Source organism: Heterodontus francisci, chromosome 5 (genome assembly GCF_036365525.1).
Source record: "Heterodontus francisci isolate sHetFra1 chromosome 5, sHetFra1.hap1, whole genome shotgun sequence".
In the NCBI taxonomy this organism is placed as follows: Eukaryota; Metazoa; Chordata; class Chondrichthyes; order Heterodontiformes; family Heterodontidae; genus Heterodontus; species Heterodontus francisci.
Window position 1 is genome coordinate 122641332 of NC_090375.1, and position 21916 is coordinate 122663247.

At 45.8% G+C, this 21916-nt stretch overlaps 1 protein-coding gene across 10 annotated transcripts in view; it reads left to right on the forward strand.

Annotated features, from left to right (window-relative positions):
* Positions 1–21916, forward strand: part of LOC137370030 (ATP-binding cassette sub-family C member 9-like) — a 363176-nt gene that overhangs the window by 173118 nt on the left and 168142 nt on the right. For all 10 annotated transcript variants that reach the window (XM_068032031.1, XM_068032023.1, XM_068032028.1 and 7 more), the window contains one exon: positions 4636–4803. In XM_068032031.1, the coding sequence (XP_067888132.1) occupies positions 4636–4803 (168 nt within the window). The remainder of the gene's footprint in view (positions 1–4635; positions 4804–21916) is intronic.

Here is a 21916-nt window from a genome sequence, read left to right on the forward strand (position 1 = left end):
AGGATATTGCGTGCAATTCTGGTCGCCACACTACCAGAAGGACGTGGAGGCTTTGGAGAGGGTACAGAAGAGGTTTACCAGGATGTTGTCTGGAGGGCATTAGCTATGAGGAGAGGTTGGATAAACTCGGATTGTTTTCACTGGAATGACAGAGGTGGAGGGGCGATATGACAGAGGTTTACAAAGTTATAAGCGGCATGGACAGAGTGGATAGTCAGAAGCTTTTTCCGAGGGTGGAAGAGTCAGTTCCTAGGGGACATAGGTTTAAGGTGAGAGGGGCAAAGTTTAGAGGGGATGTGCGAGGCATGTTCTTTACACAGAGGGTGGTGAGTGCCTGGAACTTGTTGCCGGGGGAGGTGGTGGAAGCAGGTACCATAGAGACGTTTAAGAGGCATCTTGACAAATACATGAATAGGATGGGAATAGAAGGATACGGACCCCGGAAGTGCAGAAGGTTTTAGTTTAGGCAGGCATCCGGCGCAGGCTTGGAGGGCCGAATTGGCCTGTTCCTGTGCTGTACTGTTCTTTGTTCTTTGTTTCTTTTTCCACGTTGAATATCTTTTTTGGTGTCGATTTAGCTTTTTGGAAAAGTATCCCATTGGCCTATCTATGCCTGACTCATCATCTAGTAACAGGACTGCACTGATCCCCAGGGCACTTAGCATCATCTGAAGTGAAATTTGGAGCAGCCAACACTGGTTCATTGATCAAACTGGCTTTCAGCCTCTCAAAAGATGCTTGGCACCCCTTGACCACACTACCTTGGCTTTCTTTTTTGTAGAAAATCTGTCAATGGAGCTGCTATTCTATTAAAATTTGGTACAAACTTGCAGTAGAAACCACACATCCCCAAAAACCTCATTATTTCTCGCTTAGTCTTAGGGGTAGGGAACTCCACCAATGCTAGGACTTTTGAGGTTCTTGGCAACACTCGGCCCTACTATATGCCCAAGGTAGGTTACTCTTGCTTTTTCAAATTCACTTTTGTCAAGGTTTATCACTAAATCAGCCAATTGTAATTTTCTAAACACAGCTTCTAGTTGTTCCAAGTGATTCTCCCAAGTGTCACTGTATACCAGCACATCGTCAAAGTCAACCACGCAATTAGGAACACTGGCTACCACTTGGTTCATTCGTCTCTGAAAAGTGGCTGCGGCATTTTTTAGCCTGAATGGTATCACATGGCATTGGAAAAGACTGTTTGGTGTGACAAAGGCCAATATTTTTCATATGGTATCCTTCAAAGAACTCCCTTTGTTTCAGCCTCAGTTAGAACCGATTGTACCACTTTATTTAACTCTGGATCGGCTTGCTGAGCCTTGATCAGAGAAGACTTACTGAACATTTCCTTCGGGTTATCCAAATACCCAAAGAAAGTTTCAGATATCCGACTATCTGTGGTGCCAATTTTACCTCCAGTTTCTGCATTTCCATTGCATCTGTTCTGATGATGCAAACTTTCATACCAGCGCTTATGAAATGCCTTCCATTTTCCTCAAACGAGGAACCCCCCCCCGCCATCACTGTGGTTGACAGGGCCCTCGACCATGTCTGTTTCATTTCCTGCACTTCTGCTCTCATTCTTTGCCCTCCTTCCCAGAACCATGATAAAGTTCCCCTTGTCCACACCTTCCACCCCACCAGCATCTGTATTCAATAGATCGTCCTCTGCTATTTCCGTCACCTCTAGCATGATGCCCCCACCAAACGCATCTTCCCCTCCCCTTTCAGCATTCCAAAGGGACCATTCCCTCCATGACACACTGGTCCACTCCTCAGTCACCCCCAACAACCCCTCTCCTTCCTATGCCCCCTTACCATGCAAGCACAAAAGATGCAACACCTGGAATTTTAGCTCCTCATTCCTCACCGTCCAAGGCCCCAAATACTCCTTCCAGGTGAAATAGCGATTTACACGGACTTCTTTTAATTTAGTATACTGTTTTCGCTGCTCACAATGCATTCTGTTCTACATTGGGGAAACTAAATGCAGATTGGGTGACTGCTTTGCAGAACACCTCCTTTCAGTTTCTTAAGTGTGACCCCAAGCTGGTCACCTGTCATTTTAATTCTCCACCTTGCTGTCTCGCTGGCCTTTCTGTCCTCGACCTCCTACAGTGTTCCAATGAATCTCAACATAAACCCGAGGAACAGTACCTCATCTTTTGATTGGGCACGTTACAGCCGTCTGCACTCAACATTGAGTTCCACAATTGCAGACTGTAATCTGTGCCCTCATTTTGTTTTCTTTTTCTTTGCAGGTTTTGGTTTGCCTCTCATTTATCTCTGGTTTTGCTCTCAAATGACAGCTGTTCGTCCTTCTGCTATTCACATTTCCTCTAGAGACATCTCTGTTTTCTTCCACCCTATCACAGCTCTTCCCTTTTGTTCTTTTTCCACCCTTGTCCCTTTCACTTATCTAAAACCGATTAGATTTCTAACTTTTCCCAGTTCTGATGAAAGGTCATCTACCTGAAATGTTAACTGTTTTTCTCTCTCCAAGATGGTGCCAACCTACTGAGTATTTCCAGCATTTTCTGTTTTCATTTAAAATTTCCAGCATCTGCAGTATTTTGCTTTTGTCCTCTATGTATCTTCTTTCCTTTATTCCTTGACCTTCCATACTTTCTTACTAGTTTTCTGCTTTCTATTTCCATTTTTGCTTCTCTCTCTTCAGAGTCTACACTCAGGCTACCAAGATAGTTTAAACCCTCCCCAACAGCACTACCAAACTTCCTCGCCACAATATTGGTCCCACCCTTGTTGAGGTGCAACACTTCTGACTTGTACAAGTCGTACCTCCCCCAAGAGTGGTCCCAATACCCCATGAATCTAAAGCTCTCCCTCCTGTACCATGTCTCCAGGCATTCATTCAGCTGCACAATTCCTCATATTTCTATACTCGCGAATGCATAGCACTGGGAATAATCCGGAGATGATTACCTTTGTGATCCTACTTTTTAATTCCTTTCCTACTCATTGAAATCTGCCTGCAGGACCTCATCCCTCTTGCTACCTGTGTTCTTGGTATGGTCCATGACCTCTGGCAGTTCACCCTCCCTCTCAGAATGTTCTGCAGCCGCTCAGTGACATCCTTGACCCTGGCACCAGGGAGGCAACATACCATCCTGGAATCACGTCTGTGGCCGCAGAAATGCCAGTCTGCTCCCTAACTATTGAATTGCCTACCACTATTGCTTTCCTGATCTTCCTCCTTCCCCCACCTCCCCCCACCACACAGCTGAGCCACCCATGGTATCATGGAGTTAGCTCTGGCTGTATTCCTCAGAGGAACCATTACCCTCACCCCTGTTCAGAACTGAACACCTGTTGGAGAGCAAGATGCACTCGGGGAACCCCTGTACTACCTGCTTGATTCTGCTTGACTGTCTGGCAGTCACCCATTCCCTCTCTGCCTGGACACCCTTGAGCTGTGCATGACCACATCCAGAAATGTATTATCGATGTAGCTCTCAGCCTTGCTGAGTTATAACGCTGACATTGCAGTTTTCAACAATCCAAATGCAGACTAAGGGCTGGATTTTGTTTCTAGCCTGGTGTTGGGTTCCATGGTGGTGGGGTGCGGAGCATCGGAACGGCAGCGGCTGCCACGGAACCTGATGCCGGGATTGCCAGGCCTGCTCTTCTCGGCGGCAAGGAAGCTCCTTGGCAGCCCCTCCACCACTTTGCGATGGGACCCTGCTTTCCATATGCTAATTAGATGTTTGCATTAATTTAAATGTAACCCGCAGCGATCTTGCCTTCAGTTTCCAATCTTCAGTGCAACATGCGGCCGTCACAGGTCTTCACTTTCCCGTCCAGTGAAAGCTGGCACCACTGAGGTGGAGAAGGGGTCAACTCTGCAGTATTTGTTTAGGGAAGGGGGGGGAAGGGGTCAATCTGCATTTTGTTGAACTACCTGCAGGGCTGGCGGCCTTTTAAAAATGTGCCAGCGCCTGCTTCCGCATCAGGTGACGCCATAACAGCGGCGCCAATGCTGCCTATGCCACATGATTGGGGGGGGGAGGGTGGCTTCTGTGAATATGCTAACTGGCCGCCCATTGCAGAATCGCGGTGGCATGGGTCCTGCGCAGGATGGCCACCATTTTCTGCACCTGCTGCGGCTCCCGACAGCCGGACAACAAAATCCAGCCCCAAATTTTTAATGTTAGCAAAGAGCTGAAGGGACAAATTGACTTTTTGCTGTAATCAAAACAGTTGCACGATCTGGGAACTTCTAAAATTTGGATCATGCTGCTTGCAGTTGTACTACAGTTGGCAAATAGATGATGCAGTGTAAAATTACCCTCTTTAAGTGGCTTTGAATGACTTTCTAGAATTAGATGTGCTGTCATATCAGCAACTTCATTCCCTGAATATGATGTGAAAACTGCAGAATTGGGATGTTAATTGCAGTTCTTTAGATATTAAGCATGACAATTTGTAATTTTTATTTACACTATATTTTTTCCAGCCACTAAAAATTTAACTTGCTGTGAAGTCTATTATTTTTTAAATGTTGGTGATCTGTTATCGAAGAGTTATAGTTTATCTTTCAGAATTGATTCTATTCCTTTTTTGTTTAAATTCACTTGTCAGATAAAGAAATGTAATTCCTGTTCCACTTTACTCCAGATTGTCAAATTAATGGTGAATGCAATTGTCAGCACTCGTCGATTGGCAACTTTCTTTAACACTGAGGAATTGAAGCAAATGACAGCATCTGACATGGCATCTAAAGAAACAGAATACTTCTTAAGCCCTCCTGACACATCTAGCAAAAATGGATACATGCCTGCTGAAGTAAGAAGTTGTTGATAATTATATTCTTACTCTTAAAAAAAACTTACAATCTTGGCTAAAACAACAAAACAAGGTAAACTCAGGTTATGTTCAAACATAAATTTTCAGTATCTCCAAGGCACCTTTCAGAAAATGTTAAAGGAAAGTGGAGTTGCCTGTGGCTGGTGTGGAAACTCAAGTCCCCTGTCCCCTTTTAGTGGTTGGTGCATTTGTTTGTTAAACATACTGTGCTGTTCTGCATTGTTTATTCAAAGTTGCGCAAATCAGTTACTTTCATTATAAGTAGTCATCAGTTGCCTATAGATTAAATTGAAGAAAATACATTTCTATAAAACCTAATACATTTTGCACAATTTTAATTTCACTGATTGCTTGGTCTAAACTAATACACAATATAATTAACTTTTATGGAATTTGTTATGAATTTTAATATGCAAAATATAGCAATCAGCTAAAACCCACAAAATCCCTTCAAATGGAATGTTTCTACAGTAAGCATTATTACTAAAACAGGAATGAAATGTCAACTGAATTCTTGAATTGCTTTCCGTGGCAGGTACAGTAATCACTTCATTAATTTTCTAAACTTTGTTTGAGACTTGAGTCTAATAGATAATTAGCAACTTAAGACTGATGTAAAATATCTGTTTGCCTGGATTTTGCAATGAATGGCACCAGCTGTGCATTACGTTTGCACTTGCTGACAGACTTTCTATGGGCTTTTGCACTGGAACTTCGGTAATTAGAGGCTGAATTTTACCAGCCCTCCACGTCGGGGGTCGTGGCGGGAGTGGGGGGGGGGGGGCCTAGAATATTCTAGCGGGAAAGGCCCAGGCATTCGAGGCAGCTGGTACAATCTTTATGTGGTCATGCTGTGCCACTCTCAGTGTGAGCTAAGATGGGCAATGCCATGCCACGCCACATAGTTGATCCATGAAAGCACCTGATATACCCATCAACAACAATGCCTGCCTGCCCTGTTAGGAACCTTTGAATAAGTGAAGGATACAACTTTATTTGTCACATGGAGATGGGTATGGCTCATCCTAGATTGTGTGATCTGCTTCTCCTAAGGATCCATATGTGCTGCAGGCAAAACCAATAGGCAGGTTCAGCCCATGTAGAGGCCCCGGTTGTGAGCAGCAGCCCCAAGGGGAGATCGCCACTATAGAACACCGCGCTTCTACAGGTTCCACATGACATGCCAGTAAACGTCAGACCGCCAGTGTCAGAGGTGACTGCGGATGTAGAGAGAGATAGTGGCCCATGGGCTTCGGTGGACATCCAATGCCTGTGGTCCTCATTGTGGTAGCAGCTCTTAACCTTTACGCCTATGCATCATTTCAGGGACCCACCAGAGACCTTTGCGGGGTCACACAGTCAGCAGTGCACCGCTGCAGCAGGGCGGTCACCGATACCCTGTACTGGAAGGCCAGTGAGTATGTCCACTTCAGGACGGACCCTAACAGCCAGGCCCAGAGGGCCATCGGTTTCGGCACCATTGCCAGATAACCAAAGGTGCAGGGGTCATTGACTGCACCCATGTGGCCATCAGACCTCCCATCAAGATACTAGCTGCAGATGTTAACCATTAAGGGATTCCTCTCAATGTAGGTACAGCTCATATGTGAGCACCAGAGACGCTTCATGCAAATCTGTACCCGCTTCTCAGGCAGCTGCCGTGACACCTGGATCCTGAACCAGTCACAGTTGCCATTCCTGTTCACTGAACTGGCTCAGATGGAGGGGTGGCTTCTTGGAGACAAGGGCTACCCCTTGCAGACATGGTTCCTGACACCAGTGAGATACCCCACCACTGCTGCAGAGGAGAGATACAATGCCAGCCTCGGAGCTACAAGAGCCTCCATTGAGGTGGCAATCAACTTGCTGAAAAAGCACTCCCACTGCCTGGTTAGATCGGGTGGTGCCCTGTACTACGAGCCTCAAAGGGCAGCTCCTTTCTTTGCTGCTGGCTGTGCTCTGCACAACTACACACCCAATAGGGGGAAGGCCTGGCATGATGGAAAGAGACATCGGCAGGAATCCTACTTGGACTATGGGGATGCTGAGGACTTACAACAGGAAAGGCGCATGGGAGGGCAGAGGGCACCCAAGCTTCGCTTTCAGGGCAAGCAGCAAGCTAGGGATACATGGCAGCGACTTATCAGACAAAGGGTCTCTGCTTCGGAGGAGCCACCATCGGCTCTGCAAGCCACACAGCACCCTCGATCACCTGCTGTGCAGCAGTCCACATTTGCAACATCTTTGTCTGAACCATTAGAGGCAGCAGCAGACTGAGCCATTGTCCCTGTTACTGCATCCATGGAGACACACATGAGTAATACCGGCGTGGCAGTGATGTTATTCCATACATTGACAGTTCTGAAGGGCCAATGATGTAATGGGAGGAGACACGATCGGTACATGCTGGTACACTTCATTCACACAGTAAAAGCAACACACATGTTAGTGAAGAAGATTTAGAGATTGAACTTTTCACAGTGTTGTGTCACCCATGCAGACCCATTTGTGTCACGGTGGTTTTTGGAGATGCTTGCGGGTGCTGCTTCGTGATGCCACTTCTGCACAAGCAGCCTGACTGTCGGAAGGCTGCTGATCAGATTACCTTTTGGCTATGGATGGCTTTGGAGATCGTACTGTGTGTGCACGAGGCCTGGAGGACCCTGGCTGGTTGGCGGAATAATCGTTCATCCTCTTCCAGCATTGAACCCTTTGACGCCTACTTACCTCCTCTGCCACCTCCAGCCAGGTGGGAGGGCCTCTTCTTACCATCACTAGGCAAAAGGATCTCCCACTTTTCCTGCACATCCTGGAGGAGAGTGAGTAGGGAGGCATTGCTGAACTGTGGGGCCACCCTAAAGCACCCCTCTGCCAAATTTGGTTTTTGCTCTTGTCCTTTAAATGCAAAGGTGATTTCATAAGATCATAAGAACTAGGAGCAGGAGTAGGCCGTCCGGCCCCTCGAGCCTGCTCCGCCATTCAATAAGATCATGGCTGATCTTTTCGTGGACTCAGATCCACTTACCCGCGCTCCCACAGTATCCCTTAATTCACAGTGTAACTGCTCTAACTTCTGGTTGCAAGGTTTTCCTTGCACATGTTTGAAAACTAATGCTGGACTAGTGAGGAGGACTGTGCTGTAGTCCTGGTTTTTCATCTATGACAGATCGACATGTTCACTTACACCTTATTCTGCAGCAGCTGATCATAATTATTGATGTAATATTTCTGGTTTGCAATGCAGCTGGAATATAAATAGATTTTCCTGGTTCTTTAAGAGGTACCTTTTAATTCCAGTTACATGTCTTTTCACATAACTGCAGAGAAATGACTACAGATTCCAAATGCATACGAGTCTGCGGCTTTTCACAGTAAGGTGATTACAAGCCCGTAGTATGTAGATATTCTTAAATTCTGCTTTGATTTCTATTATGTATTTGCCTTTTATGATACAATTCAGTCTCACATCGAGGCATGTGCAAAATTAAGATTATTCACCCAAGTGCAGCAAGCCTACAAGAAGGAATGTTACACTTGATTGGAAGAAGAGGATCTCAACTGTATTGGACACTGGGACAAAGCAGAGTAAGAATGTGGCAGCAAAGCAGAAAGTGCTGGGGAAACTCAGCAGGTCTGGCAGCATCTGTGGAGAGAGAAGCAGAGTTAACTGTCAGGTCTGTGACCAAGGTTTCTCCAGAACTTTCTGTTTTGTTGCCAGATTGACAGCACCCCAACTCTTCTGTAGTGAGGTAAGTATTTATTTGGCAGCTGTCAGGAAGCAGGTGTTGGGGGGCTTTAAATAGGGCCCCAGCACCTGCTACATATCTGAGCCAACATCCATCATGGCGCCGGATGTCTCGCCTCTCACAACGTAATATGGGAGGGGGGGCGGGGGGTGCTCAGTAGCAGCCACTGCACGCAGACGGACCGCCAACTTCAAAGCGTGCTGCAGTGAGTTGCCCAGAAACCCAGCCCTCAAAATCCATTTCAGCACTTTGCTCCCTACAGGGCATCTGGGACCTGTGTGAATAGGAAAAACAACTATGTATCTCCTTAACCAATCAGATTGAAGAACTCTTAATAAAAAGTTCACATCAGGAAGTAAAAGCAAAATACTGCAAATGCTGGAAATCTGAAACGCAAACAAGAAATGCTGGAAATACTCAGCAGGACTGGCAGCATCTGTGGAGAGAGAAGCAGAGTTAACGTTTCAGGTAGTGACCCTTCATCAGAACTGGCAGATATTAGAAATGTAAAAGGTTTTAAGTAAAGTGGTGGTGGGGCAAGAGATAACTAAAGGGAAGGTGTTGATAGGACAAGGTCACAGAGAATAACTGACCAGAAGGTCATGGAGCAAAGGCAAATGGTATGTTCATGGTGTGTTTAAAGACAAAACATTAGTACAGAGAGGGTGTGAATGGACAGAAAACTGAGCAGCCTGGCCCCAAGCACAAACATGAAAAAAAAAAGTGGGGAGGCACAGTAGAAACAAACTAAAATAAAATAAACATAAAAAAGAAAAAAGAAAAAATAACTAAAAATAAAAAGGAGGACCTTTCATGCTCTGATATAATTGAACTCAGTGTTCAGTCCGGCAGGCTGTAGCATGCCTAATGGGTAAATGAGGTGCTGTTCCTCGAGCTTGCATTGATGTTCACTGGAACACTGCAGCAATCCCAGGACAGAGATGAGAGCAGGGTGGAGTGTTGAAATGGCCAGCAACCGGAAGCTCAGGGTCATGCTTTCAGACTGAGCGGAGGTGTTCTCACCAGTGTAGAGGAGACCACATTGTGAGCAGCAAATACAATATACTAAATTGAAAGAAGTACAAGTAAACAAGTCTTGTTTGTGGTTCACATCAGGAAGTGCAAGTTAGACTATTTAATTCAATACCAAATCATGTACAGAAAGTGAAGTAGAGAGGGGAAAGAGAGATAAAAGAGATGGGAAGAAAAAGTAAAAAAGAAGTTATTTAGGAAAAAGAGAAATAAAAGAGATAAGAAGGAAAAGGAAAAAATGTTTAGGAAAAGGAGCGATAAAAGAGAAAGGAAGGGAAAGGAAAAAATGGTTAGGAAAAAAAGAGATAAGAGATAGGAAGAAAAAATTTTTTAAAAGTTATTTAGAGAAAAAGAGATAAATGAGAGAGGAAGAAACAGTTTTTTAAAAAATTTGGAAAAAAAGAGGGGAGATAGAAAGAAAAAGTCTAAAAAAAAAAGTTATTACATTTTTTAAAAAGTCTCCAACAATGATTAAAATCTGAAGGAATAAAACTGCACACTTGTAAAAAGTTAATTTTCAGTGCCAGAGAGGTTATTTGGCAGCAATCAAGACTTATCATGGCATTAAAAATCCACTTACACTAGAATGGGTAAGCATCAGCATTTTCTGGTGAGTTTAGTTGGTGTCTACTGGACAAATATAACAACTTCATGCATTCCATGCAAGATACCGGCATAGCAAAGCTTCTGGAAGAGCAGGGAAACTCGGATAGCAACTTCCTGATTTCAGCATTCAGCTTTGCATGTGTGGTTAATGGAAGTTCCTTTCAATTTACTTTTTAATAATGGTGAGTGCTATAGTTTCATTGTTATTTGTACTGCAAAATCCGGACCAATATGTTTAATGTTGTTCCAAGTAGGATTGCAAACCTTATTTTGGAAATTGTATAAACTTTTTCACTGAAAGAAAATTAATGTGATAACAGGATTTCAGTTTGTATCTTTGAAATACTGTTAAGACTAGTACCTGTCTTGAGGCCATAACATCATTCAACATTTGAAATATTTAGACAAATGATTCTTCTCACTTCTCACCTGGCACCTGGTGTATTTTGCCTGAAGGTTTGGATTATAGCCAACTTGGTACATCGTATCATGAGATTCAGAGCACTAGTTTCCTTTTTCCGTAACAATGTGATTGAATTGAATTCAATGAAGATAGTGTTTTGGAAGAAGGTACAGAATCCTTCACTTTCACAATGTAAATGGAATATTTATTCCGAAAATATGTTAAGGAACCTGTGTATCACAGTTTTGAACAGTGTTCTAAAGTATATTGGCCTGAACTTTGCTCTCAGTGGCAGAGAAACAGTTGTCGCCATTCAGGACACTGACCACTGCCCACAGACATTTTGTGGGCTTGACAGTGGAGAGATCCACTAATCCAGCGTCTACTTCAGTGCGGCACCCTTTGCAACGAATCTGTGGCATTTGTGAGCAATGCAAGAAACAGCAAAGCTCTCAATCAAATTTAAGAATCCTTACTGAGACACAGAAACCAAAGCAGGAACTATAAATTACATTTTAATCATGTACAGAAAGCAAAATAAAAATTGGAAAATACAATTGTGATTAAGGGAGACAGATAAAAAAGACAGACAGAAAAATTAAACATTATTTTAATTCTTTTGAAATCTCCAACATTTAACTTTCTTCTGAGTGAAAAGGACTCCATACTTGTAAAATTAATTGGTGACAAGCCCTCCGCCACCTGTCACAATTCTCCGTGCCCCCGTCACCTCTGGCCCCACCTCAGAGGCCCATAAAATTCAGCCCTTGGTGTGCACAAGAAAGTTCAGTTGAGAAAAGAAAAGCTGACCAATTGACAAGGGCAGAGACCCAGGTCACTACAGCTGTGAAAGCGCTTCTCATAGAGTCATAGAGAGATACAGCACTGAAACAGGCCCTTTGGCCCACCGAGTGTGTGCCGACCAACAACCACCCATTTATACTAATCCTACATTAATCCCTTATTCCCTACCACATTCCCACCTTCCCTCAATTCTCCTACCACCTACCTACACTAGGGGCAATTTACCATGGCCAATTTACCTATCAACCTGCAAGTCTTTGGCTGTGGGAGGAAACCGGAGCACCCGGCGGAAACCCACGCGGTCACAGGGAGAACTTGCAAACTCCGTACAGGCAGTACCCAGAACTGAACCTGGGTCACTGGAGCTGTGAGGCTGCGGTGCTAACCACTGCGCCACTGTGCTGCTCCTGTTCTGGAAGGAAGTCAGGCAGAGGAGGGCAGCTGGATTATGCAAGGAATGCAAGGAACAAAGGAGAGTTGCCCAGCGGTAAGAGAAAGGGCTGGCCAATGCTGTGGTTACAAAGTCAACAACTCCATACGTAGCCATTCTGCAGAAATAAATTAGGATCTTTTCAGGTCAGACAAGCTAAGGCAAGTGGGCCAAGCCATCTAAGAATGTACTGTTCTAAGTCTGTCACTTACTATACCCTCCTTTCACACCACTGTTAATGTGCCTACCATCAATACCCATCAGGTTGCACAGTGCCCTTTACACTACAGCCTTCATCTGGAGCTGTTCCTTCACTCACAACCTTATAAGCAATCATGCCACAAAAATGTAATACATGGAATGTAACTGCTTGTTGCACACACCTACCATCCCAATCGTTATAGGCTACGTCCTGACAACAAGGTATTATTATATGTCATGGAAAAAAATACCAGATTACCTTTTGTTACCAATGACAAGATGGCCTGCAGCAGCTGAAAGAGAGCTGGGGAAAGTGTTGGCCCTTTCCCAAACGAGGAAGTGTTCCAAATTCTGGATAGAGGATATATAGAGGTGTTGAAGACCTGAAGTAGTGTCAACTGCGGGTTTGTAATATGTTTCACTTCCTTCTCATCCTGTCCATAAACCATCTCGTAAAATTCTGCCATCATCCTGTTGCAAGTGTTACGTGAGCTATGCTCCTCACGAGGCCATTCTAACCTACGTATACGAACATACGAATATACAAATTAGGAGCAGGAGTAGGTACTCGGTCCCTTGAGCCTGCTCCGCCATTCAATAAGATCATGGCTGATCTGATTGTAACCTGGACTCCACTATTCTGCTATCCCCGATAACCTTTCACCCTCTTGCTTATTAAGAATCTATCTACCTCTGCTTTAAATGTTTAAAGGCTCAGCTTCCACCGCCTTTTGAGGAAGAGAGTTCCAAAGACTCACGACCCTCAGAGAAAAAATTTTTCGCCTCATCTCGGTCTTAAATGGGCGCTCCCTTATTTTTAAACGGTGACCTCTAATTCTAGATTCTCCCACAAGAGGAAACATCCTTTTCACATCCACCCTGTCAAGACCCCTCAGGATCTTATATGTTTCAATCAAGTTGCTTCTTTCTCTTCTAAATTCCAGCGGATACAAACCTGGCCTGTTCAACCTTTCCTCATAAGACAACCTGCCCATTCCAGGTATTAGTTTAGTAAATCTTCTCTGAACTGCTTCCAACACATTTACATCCTTCCTTAAATAAGGAGACCAGTACTGTACACAGCACTCCAGATGTGGTCTCACCAATGGCCTGTATAACTGAAGCATAATATCCCTACTTTTGTATTCATTTCCCCTCGCAATGAACGATAACATTTTATTAACGTTTTAATTACTTGCTGAACCTGCATACTAACATTTTGCGATTCATGCACTCGGATACCCAGATCCCTCTGCATCTCAGAGCTCTGCAATCTCTCACCTTTTAGATAATATGTTACTTTTTTATTATTCTTCCTGACAAAACCTCTTTTCCTTCTCAAAATGTGCCAGAACAAGAAACCGAAAGCTCAATTGTATTTGGTGCTACCAGAACTTTATGCACGGTCACTCACTTTGGCTCTTCTAAGCACTGAGTCAGAGACACCCTGGGGAGTTCAGGAGCAAGCCAGAGGGAACTGCCATCTGTGCTATACAGATCATGTAGCACACAATCACAGTCCTCGAAACCCTAGCTGTGTTACATTGTGGAATGCCTCTAACATCAGTTCAGGCACCTGAAGCATCCATTAAGTATGCCCAATTTGTTGGTTGTTCAGTTATTACTTGGGTGAATTAATCAACCTCATTATACATGTGCTCAGTTTGTGTCCTGGGAAACTGCACAGCCTGCAGTGGATATCCTTGATCTGTAAGAAGACATCAAGAGACTTGTCTTTCAGTGCTTTCATAATGGGCTGCCTCAAATGGAGGCCTCATTGGACTATAATTTTGATGTTGAACTCTTCAGTTCTCCTCTGCTTTATCGCTAGCCCTTAAAAACCCAGGATGACTGTCCTATGGGTGAGAGGAGAAAATTACTCAGAAGTGATCCCTGATAGTCCATATGTCTTTATGCCCCTATTGCGTGGTGCCATCCAGAAATAGCAGGTGCTTCTTGCAGTTGCTAGAAATGATTGGAAAATGGGTCAGCTGAAAAAATTGGATGGGGACCAGGCACATCTCCACACAATTTTCCGTCTGCTCTGCCTGATTGGAAAATTAAGACTTTTGTGTCTAGTCCAGTTAAAGGATGTTTCTTCTGAACCAGACTGTTTGCATTTCAGAGTCCTATTTAACCCTGAGTTGAATATCTGACTCAGCATTCTCTTGATAACAAAGACAGCCTAAATCCAACTCTGTAGCACCACCTGCCTGTGCCTCCTGTCTCAGGCCATTTGCTGATGAAACTCTTATCCATGCCTTTTGTCACTTACATACTTGGCTATTCTGGTATTCACCTGGCTGGCTTCCATTTTTCACCATCTGCAAATTCCAGCTCATCCAAGACTTTGCTGCCAAAATCCTTATCCACCCACCCATCACCTTGTCCTCGCTGACCTACGTTAATTTCTAGTTCTTTAATGGCTTTTCATCTGTGTTTAAATCTTCTCATGGCCTCGTTCTTCCCCATGTCTGTAATGTCCTCCATCCCTACGCCTCCCCGCCCAAAACAACTCTCAGTTCCTGTGATACTGACCTCTTCTGCACTTCCTTCCTTTTGCCCAATCAATGGCAGCATATTTTCAATTGCTCAGGCTTCAAGTTGTGAAATTCCCATCCTCTGTCTCTCCACTTTCATCTCCTTTAAGACTTTTCTTGCAACTGAATCCTCATCCTTGTTTTGATGTTTCAGTGGAGCACATTAGGGCATTTTTGTGCGTTAAAGGCACTGTATAAAGGTTCTTCCACCTACCTACATCGAAGAGATCAAATGGTCAAACGTAATATCATGATATTCCAAGCTAATGGAATATGAGTTATCTGTTTGACCCCTGTACCTCACTATATTTCACTAGATATTGGATAGGTAAAGGCATAGGGTCGAATTTTATTATTGAGATGCCAGTCCCGCCATTGGAACTGGAATTAGGCGCGAGGCACGTCAGGGGCAGGAGTGGCTGGTCGCGCGTGATTCATTGACGGACGGCCAATTAAGCCTAATGAGCTGTGACACATGACCAGTTGTGTGATTGGTGTTGGGCCCGGAGGCGGGGAGTATGGCGTCAGGTGATGGCTCAGCAGGTACTGGCACCATTTTGAAAGAGCTGCCAGCTCTGTATTGAGCTCTGCATTGTGAAGGCCTGGGAGAAAATGAGGTGGCTGAGAGGAGACCCTCGGCGGCCCCACACTTCCCAAATGCCTCCTTCCGGGTGCTTTTGCAGGCTGCAAGGGAGAGGAGGGACATATTGTTCCTGAGGGACAGGAGGAGGCGACCTGGGAGCTAAGCGAAGCAGGTCTTGCTCCAGATCACAGAGGAGGTCAACAGCCATGGGGTCACGCTGCACACATGGATTCAGTGCTGCAAGCAGTTCAACGATCTCATCCGGGCTGCGAAAGTGAGTACCTTTTAATGCCTTCATCCTCTTGGACCTTACATCTGGCAAAGCAGGATGGTGTGTTGGGTGGAGAGGGATCAACCCCCCCCCCCCCCGCCCCCCCAGAAATGGGCAAAGAGTCTGGGATGCAAGATAACTGACAGTGGCATGGCAACGTGACCCTGAAAGAAGGCCCACTGTCAAAGCGCAATCCCGCAAGGTCCCTGGAAAGGGGACACATGCAAGAGGCATCAGTGTGCCCATATCAGTGGCAGCTGGACTGTCAGCAGCCTTTTTGTTGGGATTGATGTCGCTGGACGACCAACAGCTCGCTTCCCTCTGCAGGAGAAGATAGCACACAATTGTAGAGAGCGGGCCAAGACCGACGGTGAGCTGCCCATTCTGCATGTCTTAACACCAATGGAGGAGCAGGAGCCCATGGAGCTAGAGACCGCAAGACAGCCAGAGTATCGTGAACAGAGAAGCAGGGGCACCTTCCAAAGATAGTGTGCTATGGTGGGAGGGCAGACCTTGACCCCTTTATGTCTTTCTTCTCTCATGCAGGTCAAGCAACGCCAACTAACATTTGTGCCACACAAGTGCCAGCAATGTCTATCTCAAACAAGAGAGAATCTAACCATCTCCCCTTGACTTTCAATGGCAGCACAATCGCTGAATCCCCCACTATCAACATCTTGGGGGTTACCATTGACCAGAAACTGAACTGGACTATCCATATAAATACCGTGGTTACAAGAGCAGGTCAGAGGCTAGGAATCCTGCGGTGAGTAACTCACCTCCTGACTCCCCAAAGCCTGTCCACCATCTGCAAGGCACAAGTCAGGAGTGTGATGGAATGGTCTCCACTTGCCTGGATGGGTGCAGCTCCAACAATATTCAAGAAGCTTGACACCATCCAGGACAAAGCAGCCCACTTGATTGTCATGCCATTCACAAACATTCACTCCCTCCACTACCGACGCACAGTGGCAGCAGTATGTACCATCTACAAGATGCACTGCAACATCGCACCAAGACTCCTTAGACAGCACCTTCCAAACCCGCGAACTCTTCCACCTAGAAGGACAAGGGCAGCAGTTGCATGGGAACACCACCACCTGCAAGTTCCCCTCCAAGCCACACACCATCCTGACTTGGAACTATATCATCCTTCCTTCAATGTCGCTGGGTCAAAATCCTGGAACTCCCTTCCTAACAGCACAGTGCACCCACCCCACATGGACTGCAGCAGTTGAAGAAGGCAGCTCACCACCACCTTCCAAAGGGCAATTAGGGATGGGCAATAAATGCTGTCCCAGCCAGCGATGCCCACATCCCATGAAAGAATTTAAAAAATCAGATAGCCTCCGAGACTGCAGGAGAGCCTGCCACCTCTGAGGGGAAGGAAGGAGCCTGAGAGGGTCCATGGGCACCTCATACTCCTGCACCCTCCACCAGCGCAGGTACTTGCACCTCGGTGGGTTTGCAGTCGAGTTTAGATCTTGGCACACAGCCTGGTGAGCCCAGCACCCATGCTCCCAAGCAGCTGATGGAGGCTGCGACAGCCCAGGCCTCTGACAGTTGGAGGCCAGTCCCATGCTGAGGCAGCAGGCTCATGACATATCTCTGGTGACAGCAGTATCACAGAAATGCTGCTGCTGCAGCAAGAGGTCCAGCAACATCTGGCAGAGATGCCAGAGGCAATGCATGCCTAAGCAAGGACAATGGAGGAGCCCATCCAGGCCTTGAGCTCGACATTGTCTCTGACATGTGCATGAGTGGCATCCTCCATTGAGAAATTTATCGTTCTCCTGGACAGCTACATCCAGCAAAGCACTCGGTCTCTGCAGGAGATTCATGCAGACTTGGATACCCTTGTCTTGACCATGGGCAGGAGGCAGCAATGGCAAAGGCGAGAGGGGCACAGGGGATCTGGAGTCACCACCAGGTCCTCTGCGCTGTCAGGTCAGAAGGGAGGCAGAAGTTTGCCTTGCTAGGGAAGAGGAGTGGCTGCTTCCCATAGATAGGGGCTCCTGTCAGGGTGCTCTTCTTTCGGCCAGTTGCCCCTCTGCCTCTCTGCCAGTGTCGCCTGATACTCCTTCATCCCTGCCAACAGAGGGTGGTACTGGTTCTGTGCATTGTCGTCATTGTTAGTCCCTTGAAATGAGGATGACGTCTGCCAGGGTTCAGGATTTGTGTGTCCTCGGGTGACTCAACAGGCCAATCCTGGAACCACAGGTCTTTGTGCAGAGAGGACAAATGTTTCCCTGAGGGAGTGGGGGGGTTCCCAAGCCAGGGTACTGCTCTCTTTCCTTCCACTTTTGATGCTTCTCCGCAGCCAGAGTTTATGCAATCAATTTCCGACAGTGTTGTGGCTTCTTGGGTGAGGCGTTGCCACATGGCACAGTTAACGACAAGTTCCTCCTATGCACCGATGTCAATTTATGCCCTTTTCAATGAGGCTGCCAGAGTGTCCTTAAAACGTTATTCTCTGCCCTCCTTGAGATCGGGTGCCATCCATAAGTTGTGAAGAGGATCTGCTTCAGACGCTAATTATTTGGCATGCTCGGAAGCTGATTATTTCGCACGCGGATGCAATGTCCAGACAAGCGGAGCTGATTTCGCCTGATCATGGTTGTGATGCTGGAGGAATAGGCTTCAGTGAGGATGCTATAGTTTGTTCACCTGTCTTCCTACTTGACTTTGAGTATCCTGCAGAGACACCGCTGGTGGAAATTCTCCAGTGACTGGAGGTGCCTTTGATAGGTGACCCAAGTCTTACTGCCAGATAGAAGAGTGGTGACAACAGCAGCGTTGTAGACTAAAGCCTTTGTCCTTTTATGGAAGTCTCTGTTGTTGATGACACAGTTCTGCAACTTTTGGAAGGCGGCGCTGGCACAGCCCATTCTGTGCTGGATCTCCACTTCAATGGTGACCTTTTGAGAAAGGTAGCTGCCAGGATTGGGAAGTGTTCAATGACTTGTAAAATCTCCCACCAATAACAATAGCTAGAGATGTAGAAGCTTGTTTGGGGGAGGGCTGTGGGGGTGGGGGGAGGTCTTGCTGATATTGAGTGAATGATCAACCCTTTTGAATGTGGAGTTGAAGAGGTTGAGGGTAGTCTGAATGTCACTTGCAGTGTGTGTCACAACTGCACAGTCATCAGCATATTGAAAGTCGTGAATGTGTTGGAGAGTCACTTTCGTCTTGGCTCTCAGCCTGTTAAGGTTGAAAAGCTTCCAATCGAGTCGAAACTCAATCGTGACCCCTTGTGGTAGTTGGTCACGAATGAGTTTCATGACCAGACTGAAGTAAATAGTGAAGATAGTTGGTGCAATCACACAGCTTTGCTTGATGCCCATTCAGATACAAAAGGGCTTGGTCTCCAATCCATTGCAAAGGACACTTGCTGTCATACCATCATGCAAGAGTTGCAGGATAGTAATATATTTTGCTGGACATCCAAGTCTCTGGAGAACTTTCCAAAGAGCTTCACAGTAGATGGAATCAAAGACCTTTGACAGATCAATAAAGGCCATGTAGAGCTCTTCGCATTGTTCTAGGAAATTTTCTTGGATTTGTCACATGACAAAGATCTTACCTGTGGTTCCCCTGGATGGTAGGTGGTGGTTCAGGAGGATTCATGTGAGAATCTTCCCTACTGTGGACACGAGAACACAAGACAGGAGGAGATATCTCTATTTTTCACAAATAGATTTATTACCCTTCTTGAAAAGTGAAACAATGATGGCATTGCAGAAGTCGGGAGATAGTACCTCCTCTTCCCAGATTTGTGTAAAAAGGTCTGAGAGTTTGAGCAGGAGTATATGTCCACCAGCTTTATAGATCTTTGCAGGAATGTTGTCGGATCCATGCCTTGTTATTCTTCTGTTGGATAGCCTTTTGAATCTCAGCAAGTGTTGGCAGCATAACCCAAATATGATCTCTCAGGCTGTTGAGGGATTGTTTTAATGGTTTTGTCTGATACTGTTGATTCCTGATTGATAAGGTTTTGGTAGTGCTCCTTCCAATAGTCTTAGATATCTGTCTCATCTTTGAGAAGAGTAATCCCCAGCTCAGAGGTGGGGAGGGACCATTTGTTTTTGGTCCATAGATGGTCTTGGTGGCCTAGAAGAAGCTGTGCAGGTCTGCGTAACGTTGGATTTCATTGGCCTTCTCTTCCCACCAATTATTCTTGATGACACATCATTCTCTTCATATTTGAGTAGTATGTATTCTTTTTGTTTTTGCTGTGGTGTAGGGTGATTTTGGCACATAACAAAGGCTTGTGCTTTCCGATCGAGAGTTTGACGTATTTCTTTACCATTTTCGTCGAACTAGTCTTGGTGCCTGCGAGATTCAAACCCGATTGTCTGGGTGCATGTCTCTTGGATTGCAGATTTTATTTTGTCCCAAAGCTTTTCCACACTGGCATCATTGGAACCTGTGAGAGCAAGACAGAAAGAAAGTTGCACCTGGAATTATTCTCTTGTCTTTATATCCTGGAGAATGTGTATGTTAAATCTTCTCCTGGATTTCTTTGAGGATCTTCAGTGTTTGGGTGTCACGTGTATGCTCATGGTGGAGTGTACAAGTCTGTGGTCTGTCCAGCAGTTGTTTGCACCCCACGTGGCTCAGATGATGTGCACATCCTTCCTATCCCGGGTTTGGACAATGACGTAATCCAGGAGGTGTCAATGCTTAGATTGGGGGTGGGGGGGGCGGTGTCCGCGTTGTCTTATATTTATCTTTTTAACGAAAGAGTGTGTTTGTGATTGTGAACCCAAGTTCAATGCACTTGGTGAGGAGGAGAACACCATTGTATTTGAATTCCCCACTCCTTCTTTCCCAATGGTACCCTTCCTGACGGTGTAGTTGTGTCCAACTCTGGCATTAAAATCTTGTTTTGATTTGGGATGACTGCCAGTACAGAATCCAGATCTGCATTAAAGAGCTCTTTGGTTTTGTCAGTAGAATCAAGTGTCGGACCATAAGCATTGATGATTGTGGCCCATTGGTTGCCACTGAGTTGAAGGCGTAGGGTCATGAGCCATTCGTTAATGCCAATTGGAAGTTCTGTAAGTATATCTGCGATTCTGTTTTTGTTGGCAAGCCCAACTCCTTGGATGCGATGATCCTGTTCTGGTTTCCCCTTCCAGAAGAAAGTGCATCCTCCTTCTTCCTCTCCAAGCTGGTCTTCTGCAGGAAGTCGTGTTTCACTGAGAGCTGCAACATCAACGTTCTATCTAGAAAACTCCTGAGAAACTATGGCTGTTTTCCTTGTGGGGCAATCACTGTTTTGATTATCGATAAGGGTACAGAAATTCATGCATTTTATTGCTTGAGTGTGTTTTCAACCACAAGGATGGTGATCCCACCAGGTGCAGTTTCCTGGTAAGGACAGTTTGGAACAGCCTTTGTTTGGGGCACCTTTTCTAGCCCTTTCCTCAAGTGAGGTGAGCACCCAAAAAATGACTGCTGCCGGAGAGCTACTTCTGTCCCAATTCCAAGAGCTCAGCGACCATTAGGCATCCATCGCCTACATGCAGATTTGGGATGAGAGACCTCCAGATTCACAGCCCTGTCTCCGACACCACTCGTCCATCACTGTAAGGCTTTTCGGTGCCCCTAGCAGTGGACTGCGCATGTCTTCTTTTAACGTGAGGAAGTTAGTGCACAGTCGACAACTGTGCAATCTTGATGGGTTGGTAATCTTTACCCAATGGCATGGCAAGTCATGACAACTGGTAAGTGCCAATTCCACTGCAGCTTTCATCCACCTTCACAGCTGTTGATGTACATGTTCCTCATTCATCCCCTTGTTCCACTGTTGAGGACTTGAAACATGTTTATATTGAGATTCGTCCCTCTAGATCTGCCCAGACCAGCATAGCAGGCTCAGCTCGTGCAGGTTTTGGCTGGGACAGTCTTGGTGGAAGGACAAGCCATGAGCAAAGCCACAACCAATCCGCCCACCGGGATGTGAGGACAAGTACCAGTGGGAAGGTACTACTCGGCAAAGCCCTCGAGCTCTGTCCAGGAGGCCCTCGGTATCCAGAGGATGATCGCCAAAGTCATCCCTTTCCAATGGGCAGCAATGTCAGCAGCCAGCCTCCACTTCCGTGACTGCGCAGGGGGAGCTCTGCATAGGAGTTCACGTAAGAAAGTAAAGAGGTGCAAATAGAATCATGGGGTTATCACGGATGAGCGTGTTTTTCCCATGCAAAGGGCAGCCTCTATTTTGAATGTAAATAAATCATTTCTGTTAAGCGAAGACTCTCTCCCTTTCACTTCCATCAAGCCTTTGGCTCGATGCTGCAGCCCAGCCTCTATGAAGAGGCTGGAGGCAATAGAACATGCTGTGAGGGGTCAAATCTGGAGCCTCACCAGATTTGCTCTGCATGAATGTTCATAGGTCAATGCATCCTTAAGGAAGGAAGGCGAGAACATGGCTGCATAAAGAGGTCTTTATTGGTCAAGGTACAACTGGCAGT